The 12,016-nt window shown below is 33.8% G+C and overlaps 3 protein-coding genes across 16 annotated transcripts in view; 2 read left to right on the top strand and 1 right to left on the bottom strand.

Moving 5' to 3' along the window:
- Positions 1-1,393: 1,393 nt before the first annotated feature.
- On the top strand, positions 1,394-3,668 carry LOC102670642 (elongation factor Tu). Its single transcript, XM_031513307.1, has 6 exons — positions 1,394-1,445; positions 1,662-1,714; positions 1,782-1,941; positions 2,027-2,334; positions 2,408-3,069; positions 3,166-3,668. The coding sequence occupies exons 1-6, from the start codon at positions 1,409-1,411 to the stop codon at positions 3,350-3,352; spliced, it is 1,407 nt and encodes a 468-aa protein (XP_031369167.1). The 5' UTR covers positions 1,394-1,408; the 3' UTR covers positions 3,353-3,668.
- A 135-nt stretch (positions 3,669-3,803) lies between these two features.
- On the bottom strand, positions 3,804-6,607 carry LOC102681873 (GTP-binding nuclear protein Ran). 3 transcript variants are annotated; one of them, XM_006621370.2, is made up of 3 exons: positions 6,224-6,607; positions 5,513-5,990; positions 3,804-5,360 (listed from the first exon to the last, which is right to left on the bottom strand). In XM_006621370.2, the coding sequence occupies exons 2-3, from the start codon at positions 5,942-5,944 to the stop codon at positions 5,145-5,147; spliced, it is 648 nt and encodes a 215-aa protein (XP_006621433.1). In that variant the 5' UTR covers positions 5,945-5,990; positions 6,224-6,607; the 3' UTR covers positions 3,804-5,144. The 3 variants fall into 3 exon arrangements, with proteins under 3 accessions (XP_006621433.1, XP_006621434.1, XP_031369170.1); XM_006621371.2 differs by having other exon boundaries at positions 6,220-6,593; XM_031513310.1 differs by lacking the exon at positions 6,224-6,607 and adding an exon at positions 6,099-6,117.
- A 701-nt stretch (positions 6,608-7,308) lies between these two features.
- Positions 7,309-12,016, top strand: part of LOC102681044 (syntaxin-1A) — a 13,245-nt gene continuing 8,537 nt past the window's right edge. For 6 of the 12 annotated variants that reach the window (XR_004151320.1, XR_004151322.1, XM_006621367.2 and 3 more), the window contains exons 1-3: positions 7,310-7,582; positions 10,001-10,087; positions 11,213-11,312. Coding sequence is in view for 7 of the 12 variants with exons in the window: in XM_006621367.2 (XP_006621430.1) it covers positions 7,550-7,582; positions 10,001-10,087; positions 11,213-11,312 (220 nt within the window). In the remaining 5 variants the exon portion in view is untranslated. Of the gene's footprint in view, positions 7,583-10,000; positions 10,088-11,212; positions 11,313-12,016 lie in introns of all 12 variants that reach the window. The other 6 variants (XR_004151318.1, XR_004151319.1, XR_004151321.1 and 3 more) reach the window with 2 other exon arrangements.

The raw sequence follows: 12,016 nt of genomic DNA on the forward strand, positions 1-12,016 counted from the left end.
TACCGGTGCAAGTGGGCCTCATCGCACGAACAAACGGTATCGTTAACCGACCGTTTCGTCGAGCCGACGTCATTTCACAACTTACCCCTTACACGTTCGACTCTCGTCGATCGAGACGCGTGCGAGTTATTTTCTTTCGATACATGTGCTCCGTTGGATAAGCGGAGGAAGGATGAAACGGCAAGCGGCACGCGGAGAACCGCTCGAGAAACAGGAAGCGACGCGATGGACTGGGCTGGAATGTAAATGGATATTCGACCGAGACTCGAACAAAAGAAGAGCCAGCCGCGAGAACGTCGTAGAACGCACCTTGGACGCGAGATAAAAGATTGTTATGAGAATATCTGAAAATGGTATGTGTATCGAGAAAGAGAGAAAACAGTAATTTTGTTTTGAAATTTATTATTTTCTTTTGATATTCCAATATTATCGTTGAAAAATTAAGCTCGCAACTTTACATTTTGTTAAAGAGGAATGATAATAACATTGAAGATTTCAAAATATGTTTTACCGTGCAAATTTATTTACGATTTGATGCGATTCCCGCAAAATGCGATTTTTTTAATTCAATGTATTTTCGTCGAGTCACTGCCCCTCGTTTTCCATAACTCGATGTTCGTCGACTACTCGTTTCATTTACGATTACCTTCGGAATGTGCGAATAAGGATATCCGGAATCTATTTAAATATCTAATTTAATCTCTTTTATTCCCAGTGTATCCCAATTCTTATCTAACCGAGTATCTCGAAATTATATTATAACGATGTTAATAATAGTCTTCGCGAGACTCTCTTAACTTCTGCATCTTCTCTCACCTTACTTTCATGACTCGTTATTTTCTTCGAACTAATTAGATTCACTTATTAATTTTACCTCGCATCGTATACACGCACGCATCTTTCTTTCTCTTTTTTTTTGAAAAATCGATCCTCGATCATATCTCGAACATGCGTATATCGTAAAATAATTATCGATTTATTTCATTTCTTTTTTTAGTATTTTAGTACAATTGATTAAAAATTTTCGATTCCTTGTGATGTAAAATATATTCGAAAAAAAAAGGTATATAAATGTAATGTATATAAGTACAAATCTGATATCTTGAATGCACCACGATGTATTCAACCAATCAAAAAATGAAGAGTAGATACGATGTACGATTTTGTGCAATTAAATAATTTAGACCAGTGAAGAATTATTTTTAAATTTTTTATTTCTCGTATAGGAAAAAAAAAGGATAATTAAAATATAAAGTATTTTGTTTATATTTGTATATAATATAATTAGTCTTGTTACGCAATTCGTCCGATAGTTTGTCCACGAGCGTCGCTCTCATCGTGTTCGTGGTTCGTTGGAAAGATTTCGTTGGAAATAAAGGTTAACTGTGAAATAAATTTTGAATGAAACATGGCGTTTAGTTGTAAAAAAATTATTTGCGATTTTGGTAAGTGAATATGTAATATATCCATTATACCGAATTATGATGGATGATTTATTCCATATTCTTTCATTTCACAACATTATGTAAAAATGTAATATCTTGGTTTCTCAAAGATGGAAGCCATTTACATATCAAATTGAATTTAAGAAAATTTCATCTTTTTCTTAATATCGTATCGAACGAAAAGTATTTGAAAAGATGTTGTTTTCTTTTTTTCAGGTTTTCGATACACAATAAAGCAAGTATTTCTAATTGAACATCTTGTTAAACAAGTAAGAAAATGCATCATAATTTTCATAATCATTAATTCTTCTATTGATATATTCTATTCTTTTTTAGCAATTTTATGGACAATTACGAGCAGGGACTTATTCATCGATAACGCAAAAATTTTATAGCACGAAAAAAATATTTAGCAGAAATAAACCGCATTGCAATATCGGTACTATCGGACATGTAGATCATGGAAAAACGACACTTACAGCAGCTATTACTAAAGGTATTTTTTTCTCAACTTTTTCGTTTTTCGTCCTTTAATATTTCTATCGCTATACATGTCAAAATTTTTCATTATTTCATCGTAGTTCTTGCCGAAAAAGAGCTGGCAGAAGCGAAAGAATATACCGATATCGATAATGCACCTGAAGAAAAAGCACGTGGTATAACTATCAATGTCGCTCACATTGAATATCAGACGGATAAACGTCATTACGGTCATACCGATTGTCCTGGACATGCGGATTATATTAAAAACATGATTACTGGTACAGCACAAATGGATGGGGCTATTCTTGTTGTTGCCGCTACTGATGGTACTATGCCACAAACGAGAGAACATCTTTTGCTTGCCAAACAGACTGGTATCCAACATATTGTCGTATTTATTAATAAGGTAAATCGATTATGAATATGTGTAAAAGCTTGGAATGTTAAAATATATATGTATTTATTTACTTGTAAATAAGATTGATGTCGCAGATGAAGAAATGGTGGATTTAGTAGAGATGGAATTAAGAGAGCTATTAAATGAAATGGGTTATGATGGAGATAATATACCTTTTGTTAAAGGAAGTGCTCTTTGCGCGTTAGATAATTCTAATTCAAAAATAGGCCATGATTCTATATTAAAGTTGTTAGAAGCTGTGGATAGCTATATTCCTACTCCTCTCAGAGAGTTGGACAAACCCTTTTTGTTACCGGTAGAAAATGTTTACACGGTTTCGGGTAGAGGAACGGTAGTCACAGGTAAATTGGAACGTGGAAAAATAAAAAAGGGTATGGAATGTGAATTGATTGGGTTTAACAAAACGATAAAGAGCACGATAACAGCAATAGAAATGTTTCGTCAAACGTTGGAAGAGGCTGAAGCAGGAGATCAAATGGGTGCTTTGCTTAGAGGTTTAAAAAGAGACGATGTTAGAAGAGGTATGGTAATGTGTAAACCAGGCAGTATGAAAGCTAATGATCATTTGGAATGTCAAGTATATATGTTGACTGATGTGGAAGGAGGTAGAAAAAAACCTATCAATAATTTAATGCAAGTTCAAATGTTTTGCAAAACATGGAATTGTACAAGTCAAGTAAATTTGGTAAATAAGAGTTTGGTCATGCCTGGTGAAGATTTTACGTAAGTTTTTGTTAAATATTTTTTGGTCAAGAAAAATGAACTTGTATATAACTTGATCAATTATAATATGATGTGAACATAAATTTTTGTTTTTAGTGTTCATTTAAAATTAATAAGACCTATGGTGTGTGAAAAAGGACAACGATTTACTTTAAGAGACGGAAAGAAAACTTTAGCAACTGGAGTAATTACGAATATTTTGCCAAGTCTTGACCAATATGAACGACTGGAGATTCTCATAGGTAAAAAGAAAGTAATGAAAAAATATGTAGCGAAAAATTAATTTAACTTATTAACTTAATAAGTGCATTTATTCCGTATATAATAAATAAATGAAAGAAATCAAGTAGAATCAGATATATTAGAATATATTGACATGTGTGCTTATTATTATATTATCACATATTATTGTGTAATTAATAATAAATAAGAATAATGATAATTACTATATATATTGGCATTGGTTTCATATTATACAGTTTATTATTATAAATGTACATGTATTACTGTTCCATTGTATCAAACTGAATAGTATCTTTGTTTTTTCTTTCTCAAATAAATAAACAAATAAATAAATAAATAATTACCTATAAAATTGATTTAATATACATTTTTTATAAAATGATTCAACTTTGTCGTCCACGTAAGTTACTTTCTTTATTTTTATTATGATTTTTTCCAAGAGAAATATGAGAAATTTATTGAGATGATTCGAGAATGTTGGAAACTTTAAGAAACAGTTCAACGATGATTTATTGAGTCCAATACATCAATGGTACAATATACGATATACGATACGAGGTATTTTATCGTATATATTTTTGCGTTTATCTCTTAACCATAGAAATATTATGGTATTTGTCAACACTTTACCCTCGTGCACATGCGGGTATATATTTAATTAGCAAGTAAACAAAGGAATCGGGGAAAGGAACGTATGTAACTTCGACTCCCAACGAAACGAACGAGTTTGTATAGAAAAGAAAAACACTGTTTATATAATTTAAGTTGAACAAATCATACATTCACCTTCGCTAATAAAAATATTAGTCCGCATTATCGTGGACAGGCGCAACTGACTACAAACCGTGCTTTGCTCCATTCGAAACATTATTCCAAAATACAACTGTGTTTGAGAATCGTTTGACGATTCACAAAAACGATTGTTGCATTATTCATTCGATCGATATTCTATTCCTTGATTCGTTTATCGTTGGTAATGTAACAGTAAAATGTTATGTTATTTACCTAGTAAAGATTCAACTACTTTGAGAATCTCTCAAATTTAGTGTATATGTATGTGTATATGTGTACAGGGCGTGAGCACAAGCAAACGCGTGTGTAAACAGTTGCTTATAATGTTAGCGTTTCGACCATATCGAAAGATTCTTTCTTATAGAATTAATTTCTCACATTTTTATATATTACCAAACAGCACAGTTCATCCACTCTGATACAGGCAATTCACATACACTGTTCCGATGTACGACATATAAAATTGGCAACAAAAAAGAGTTTTAAGAGTTTTTAACAAGCATAGATAGATGATTCAAAGAAAACCGAAAATTTAATTGATCGACAAAGTTATGCATCCATTACGCAAGATACATCGTTTCATAACAACATACGTGTACTCACGCATACCCATACATAATACGTAAATAAAGAAAAGGACAATTTTTTATTCTATAGTAAGTAGTTTTCATCAATTTAACGTCTATCGATGAAATCGGCGAAGGATACGCTATACTCGAATTGGACAATATTTTTATGTAATTAGACCTTCTGTCTAATACATTTACGCACATTTACACAATCTTGAAATCTTGATCCGCGAAAACGCAACGTTCAATTCCTGGTAGCACACCTTCAAGGACAAAGCTCGAGAAACGTGAAATATTAGAAATATTTTTGCCATCATTTACATTAGATACGAAACAGAAGCGTATGTATGTATATATTAATTCCACCCAAGAAAGAATCTTTGACCTATGAAGAGGCACAAGTACGCAACGTACTTTACATGCACGTGTATGGTTTGCCTCTATTCGTATTATACAGCGCAATGTGACAAACTAAAGGTCTTCATCATCTTCTGGTAATGCGGTCTCTTGAGCCTCTTTAAGATCTTTCTCGATCTGTTGCTGCCATTGTGGATCCATTGTAACTTCTGGTGGAAGAAGAGCTGGCATTGCGACAAATTCGAGATTTGGATCACCGATCAGTTTACGTGCCAACCATAAGAAAGGTTTTTCAAAATTATAGTTGCTTTTTGCACTGATGTCATAGTACTGAAACAATTATAGAAAAAAAGATTACTTTTTTAATGAAACGTTATTTTATTAGAAGAAATTTGAAAAAAAAATAAATCAAATTTGGATTCATAATCTACAAATTTATATAATATTGATAATAGTAAAAGAAAGAAAAATAGATTTCTCACTTGTAAATTCTTCTTCCTATGGAAAACAATACTCTTTGCTTTTACTTTCCTATCCTTAATGTCAACTTTATTCCCGCAAAGTACAATGGGTATATTTTCACAAACTCGAACCAAATCTCTATGCCAATTAGGTACATTTTTGTACGTCACTCTTGATGTAACATCAAACATAATGACGGCACACTGTCCTTGAATATAATATCCGTCTCTTAAACCACCAAACTTTTCTTGGCCAGCTGTATCCCAAACGTTGAAACGAATTGGACCACGATTTGTGTGAAAGATAAGTGGATGTACTTCCACACCTAAGGTTGCGACATACTTTTTTTCAAATTCACCGGTTAAATGCCGTTTGACAAATGTTGTTTTCCCAGTACCACCATCACCGACTAATACACATTTGAAAGTAGGTATATCAGCTTCTTGTGCCATTTTAATACCAATGACTAGCCAAAAAGATGTAGTGTCAAACGGAGATCTGGAAAAAATAAATGACTTTGAATGTAAAATTGATTAGATGGATGCGATTATTACGATAAAAGAGTTTATTAGATTATTATATGTATTAAAAAAATTCGATACTTGCTATAAAGATGCCAGATCGAAAGTCACGCATCAAAAACGTGATCGACACATCATGATATTTGAATTGAACTAGTAATAACTTGAAAATAGTATGTCGTATTTATATAATAAAATAAACATACCTACCAGAATGCTAATATTTTTTTTTATAATAATTTGAAAAGCCGGTTGATCAGTGTCCCGCGCTTTAAGACAATTCGACGTATAAATTCACCACGTTCCACTAAAAGAATGGCGCCTATCGTCGTAACCACAAGCTTTTGCGTTAATCTAGCAACACGATTACACGTAATTTCATCAAAATCACAAACGATCGAACAAATCGTACGATCGATGATTAATTTGCTACAAATCTATGAAAATCTGAGAATATTAGTACAAAATTTCCCGGCAAGTAACGTGTACGTGAAAATGACCGATAAAATTTACCCTGCAACACAGTCGTTACGGTTCACAATGGCGTTCCTTCGAGTCAACGACAGGGGTCCGCATTTTCATCATTCGCTAAGTAAAATATAATTCAACTTAATGAATGTATCAAATTGATACGGTATAAAAAAATTTAATTGGAATATTCTTTGATTTAAATTGTCAAAATAATATTTACGAGAGTATTTTTTTTTAAAAATTATAAGAAGAAAATAACGTGAGTTAGCGACATCTATTTTATGCGCGCCACATCGAAGCCGGTATCGAAGAATTTCAGTTTTTAACGGGAGAATTATAATATACGTATATATATATATATATATATATATATAAGTATGAGTACATAGAATGATGCATTGGGGCACGTAAAGGCGGTAAATGATTAAATTTGAAGCGAAGAAATTCGTTTAATTCTTTTATAAATTATTTCCTTTTTTTCCTTTTGTTTCAGCATGTTAAATGAATACATTACAATAAATTCTAAATCGTATTTATCGTATCTTGCGATATTTTTCATATCACTTTTATAAGAAAATATTTCAATATTTCGTATTTAATTGATAAAACGAAATATAATAAATTACAAAGATATTCGTTTATAAAACGATATTTATATATCGATAAATTTAATATCGAACAATTGAAAAAATTTGAAATCTAATGTTCTCTATTTTATAGATATATAAATATCGATGATAGAAAAGGAAATTTATAAAGTAAATGTGATCGGTAATAAAAAGGGTGGGGGCGTTCGTTGAGATGGGGCTACGATGAGGTCTAGCTTCGGTCCTGAATATAGTTGACGTCACCGGCGCATGCGTAGCACACCGGACGGCACTGCAGAAGCAGGCGAGTTCGCGAGTGTATCGATTTTACGATCGTGTCTCTCGCCGCTAGTGCGTCCGTTTCCTTTAGTTTTTAGTGGTCGTGCTCATAGTACATGGATAAAATCGTGAATGGGATTAGTCGCTAGTCTCATCACTCCGTACATTTGCTGACTCGCAACACTTTGTCACCCTCGCCATGACTAAGGATAGATTAGCAGCTCTTGTTGCGGTGAGTTATAGAAAAATTATATATAACATTTTTTTGAAAACAATCTGATTCATCGTTAATACTTCGCGATTAATACTTATACTTTTTTCTTCACTTTATCTTTTTGCTTTGACTTTATTTTCATCGTTTTAAAACTACGACAAACTTTCATCTTTTATTCTTGGGAATTTTATTTCTTTCGCCTTCGTATTCGTAATTCTGTTACTCGTATTCTTTGCATCGTCCGTATTTTGTAACGTTCGAAGAAATGAACTCACACCCAATGTATATACATACATATAATATTGTCGTTTCATTTCTTAAGATCGAACATTTCTCGTGGAAATATTAATTAAGACGATCACCAAACGATCCGAATGCTCATTCGGATGTTCGTTCGGTCGTTTACGAATAAAAATGAAATAAGGCGTTTCCGAGGTGTCTACTCGACTGTCAACCATTCGGTGGTTGAACAGAGAGAAGAATGAATGAACAAACAAGAAAAAAAGATGGGAAGAGACATATAAGTAGAGAAAGAAAGAATATGTGCGTATATATCTATTTGCGAGAGAGAGAGAGAGAGAGAGAGAGAGAGAGAGAGAGAGAGAGAGAGAGAGAGAGAGAGAGCGAGAGAGAGAGAGAGAGCGAGAGAGAGAGAGAGAGCGAGAGAGAGAGAGAGAGCGAGAGAGAGAGAGAGAGCGAGAGAGAGAGAGAGAGCGAGAGAGAGAGAGAGAGCGAGAGAGAGAGAGAGAGCGAGAGAGAGAGAGAGAGCGAGAGAGAGAGAGAGAGCGAGAGAGAGAGAGAGAGCGAGAGAGAGAGAGAGAGCGAGAGAGAGAGAGAGAGAGAGAGAGACCAATGTCTCCTGTGACTGACAGGTGTTTGCCAATATACCTATGTTTTTCGTCATCGTTTATTTCATAACGATGACAGAGTTCTCGATACCGGTACAAATATATATACATATATATTTAAGCAGTTACTTTCCATGGAAGATTTACTTTTTCTAATTAAGTATCATGATACAATGTTTCGAGTATCGAACGAATATTATTCCTAGATTTATTTGAAAATCGAACTAATCCTGTACTGCAAGAATAAAGTCGATGTTGATGATTCATTATCAGAGGCGCCGAATGCTTAAAAGATCGGAATATCTGGGCGTATGACATGTTCTTGAGCGCATGACATTCGATGATCGTTTGTTCTCTTACTTTTTTTTTTTCATCCATGCCTTATTTTTTTGAATATAATCAGCTTTTGATACTCTTATAAGAAGATAACGATTCGATTCTATTAATTACGATACACACTTGTTTTTCAAACATCGATTAGATCTGTCTAATCGATCTCTATTTCATTTTGTTCATGTTCCTTTGTACAAATATTGTTCGATAGTATTAAAAAAAATATCATTAATTCAAATTCGAATTATTTCGCGATTAACTTTGTTCTCATTATTTATTGCATCTTATAGATATTCTGTGCAATTAGTTTAAATTCCGATTCTTTTTTTTTTTTTTTTCAATGTTTTTGATTGAAAAAATAATGTTGACAATCGAAATATCTAAAGTTAGAATAATAAAAGTTAGATTCACGAACTTTTAATCATATTCTTTTTATTTTTTGATGATAACATAACGTATTTTATTATAATATTGTTACATATAGATTATCGAATCTAAACGACTTTCAATTTTTCTCATGATTGGATGAATCATAGTAGACATATACGATTGTGTGCGAGTATGTATCGTTTGAAAAACGATATTGAAAATGAAAACTGAAGGAAGTTATAAAGGAAGGAGGTGTGTAACGAGGTATACATCCGCCTTTTGTATGCGTGAGGATCGCCTTTTGATCGTGAGGATAAAAATATATAGAGGTAAGAACAGGATGAGAAAAAAGACACGAAGTTAATCGAAAATTTGGTACATAATGGTCTCGTGACAGATTCTGCCAAGTCAGCATCTGGTTAACCAGGTAAATCAAGGAGATGTATATACGAACAAAGGGGTTAAGTTAGAGAGACCATTGAGAACGTACAATAGGCGGAATATAATTATTACATTCGACAGAGGGAATTAAAATCGCGTTCAACGATTCGACGATTCGACGATTCGACTGACCGATAAGCAAGGATGTATTCGTATTCGAAATATGTTTGGCGCGCATTTGAAAAAAACGAAGCACTATAATTATGCGAGCGATTATCGATCGTATTTCTTATGATAAAAATCGAAATTTCAATTTTTTTACACGATAAAGATATCTTAAGGGGTAAAAATATAAAAAACGATCGATATTTCGCGAGGAATCGAGGAATCGATTAGAAATCTATGGTGCAGAAATAAATTGAAATTGAAAGAACGGTGAGTGACGGTGCAAAATCGAAATTCGTCAAATTTATTTAATTAACTTTTGATTGTTCGTTTGTTTCAGGCCCAGTCGGACGATGATGACGTGGCGGACGATGTGTCCGTCAATGTTGGCGGGCCCGATGATTTTATGACCGAGTTTTTCGCGGAAGTGAGTATATTTGTATCTATGCTCGAAACATCGAGCTCTGGAAACAGGAAAGATTAATCATACTCTTTTACTATAATTTTTTTTTTTTTTTTTTTTCGCTTGGAATTATCTCATTCGGTCAAGGTTATATATATATATACCAGCGTATATACGACATACGATGAATCGATGATAATTCCGTAAAAATTGTAAATAAGATCGGGATTGAAGTCGATTGTTCTTTTCGAACGGAAAATTCGACGTGTAAATTATTTACGCGTAATTATTATTATAAGTATTCGGTAATAGTAAATTCGATCGAATCGCTAAGCGGACGAAAGAAAATTTCTGTTCGGATAGTTTCGTCTCGATATTGGGGAATTAGGTCGAGACGATTCCGAACCGACTAACCGTGTGGCGTTACACGTTCCGCAAATATCGTATCAAATATTTCCATTCTCTTCATGCGTATATATATATATATTTTTTTTTTCTCGTTTTTTATATTTTTTCGTTTTTTTCGTTATTCGCTCAATTCCAAATATTGGAATAAATCGTAACAGATACGGGCGATCGAAATTCAACGCGTAGGTACTTACCGGATAATTCGGTTTGTACAGGAAGCTTCGGTGCGAATAGAGCAACTTTGGCATTTTCATTAGTTACCGTTTGCGTGGGCTCGTATCAACTTTGATCGTTTGTTTCGCTTTTCGATCTTTCCGCGTTCGAACGCGTGGGAAGAGACAATTTTAACAGAAGTGAAATATCATTGTCGCAGAGATATCTGTTCACCTTTCGACTTATTAAAAGCAGTTGTACGTTTTCTTTTATCTGTTTTTCTTTTCGACGCGCTTCTCGTATTTTCATTCTTTCTTATTTCATTGACCATCTCATTTTTCCACCGTGTTAAGCGAAAAAATTATATTTCATTTATCGATAAATATAATCATTTCGTAGAGTATTAGTCGAATTCATTTCGCTCGATCGACGATCGAAATATATTTTCAAATATTTAATAAATTTTTATACGAGTTGTTCTTTCTCCCCCCCCCCCCCTCACCTATCTCCTCCTCTTTCTCTTCTCTTTCTTTCTTCCTAGTTGTAGATATATATGTATTAATTTAACACGTTTAAATTATTGCACAGGTGGAGGAAATCCGCGAAATGATAGACAGGATCCAAACGAACGTAGAGGATGTGAAGAAAAAGCATAGTGCCATTTTGTCGGCACCTCAAACCGACGAAAGTGAGTTTCAAATATCGATGTGTTGTTTTATCCCTTTTTAACAGGTACCATGTGAAATTCGACCGATGATTTTTCAAAAATTAATCAAAAAGAAAAAAAGATGGAGAATTGGAATCGTTGAAACTAATTTCTTTTTTTAAACTTTAACCAATCTCTCACTCTTCCTTGCTCGCGGAACCGATCCAAAGGATGAAGTGATGCTCGATGCACGATCGTGCTTCTCTAGATGGAAGAATATTTTCGTAATAAACGTTCGACACGTGCATGGTTAAATCGATGGAACGATTTTTATCACCGTAACGTATCGGGGATCGAATTTACGGATTTCTTATAACCTCAAGGTTATAAGATTCGGTCGTTGGCGCGGAATCACGGAAAGGGATCGCCTCGAAAGTCGTTCACTCTCCCGATCGACCTTTCGCAACGAACGACGGACTCGAGTGGTGGAACACCGACCGGAACAAGCTCTACTCGAGAGGAAAGGAGATCAATGTTACCGGCCGGTGCACATATACGCACCGTAATTTTACGTCCGACTTCGCGTCTCGCTCGGTGTCTAGCGCCTTAGTGGAAAAGATCGATCGAGCCTCCCTTGCTCCTCGCTTCCTTCCAAACTAACGAAGAAGAATTTTTTCTCTCGATCGATACGCGTGTTTCTTAGAATTTGAAAAAAAAAAAAAAAAAAAAAAAAAAAAAAAAAAAAA

Source organism: Apis dorsata, unplaced genomic scaffold (assembly GCF_000469605.1).
Source record: "Apis dorsata unplaced genomic scaffold, Apis dorsata 1.3 scaffold_631, whole genome shotgun sequence".
NCBI lineage: Eukaryota > Metazoa > Arthropoda > Insecta > Hymenoptera > Apidae > Apis > Apis dorsata.

Excerpts from the sequence above, each read along its gene's own strand:
- LOC102670642 (XM_031513307.1), top strand. The coding sequence starts at position 1,409 with ATGGCGTTTAGTTGTAAAAAAATTATTTGCGATTTTG. Across the intron at positions 1,446-1,661 it reads AAAAATTATTTGCGATTTTG|GTTTTCGATACACAATAAAG; the intron begins GTAAGTGAATAT and ends TCTTTTTTTCAG. Across the intron at positions 3,070-3,165 it reads ATGCCTGGTGAAGATTTTAC|TGTTCATTTAAAATTAATAA; the intron begins GTAAGTTTTTGT and ends TTTTGTTTTTAG.
- LOC102681873 (XM_006621370.2), bottom strand. The coding sequence starts at position 5,944 with ATGGCACAAGAAGCTGATATACCTACTTTCAAATGTGTATTAGTCGGT. Across the intron at positions 5,361-5,512 it reads ATAGGAAGAAGAATTTACAA|TACTATGACATCAGTGCAAA; the intron begins GTGAGAAATCTA and ends TAATTGTTTCAG.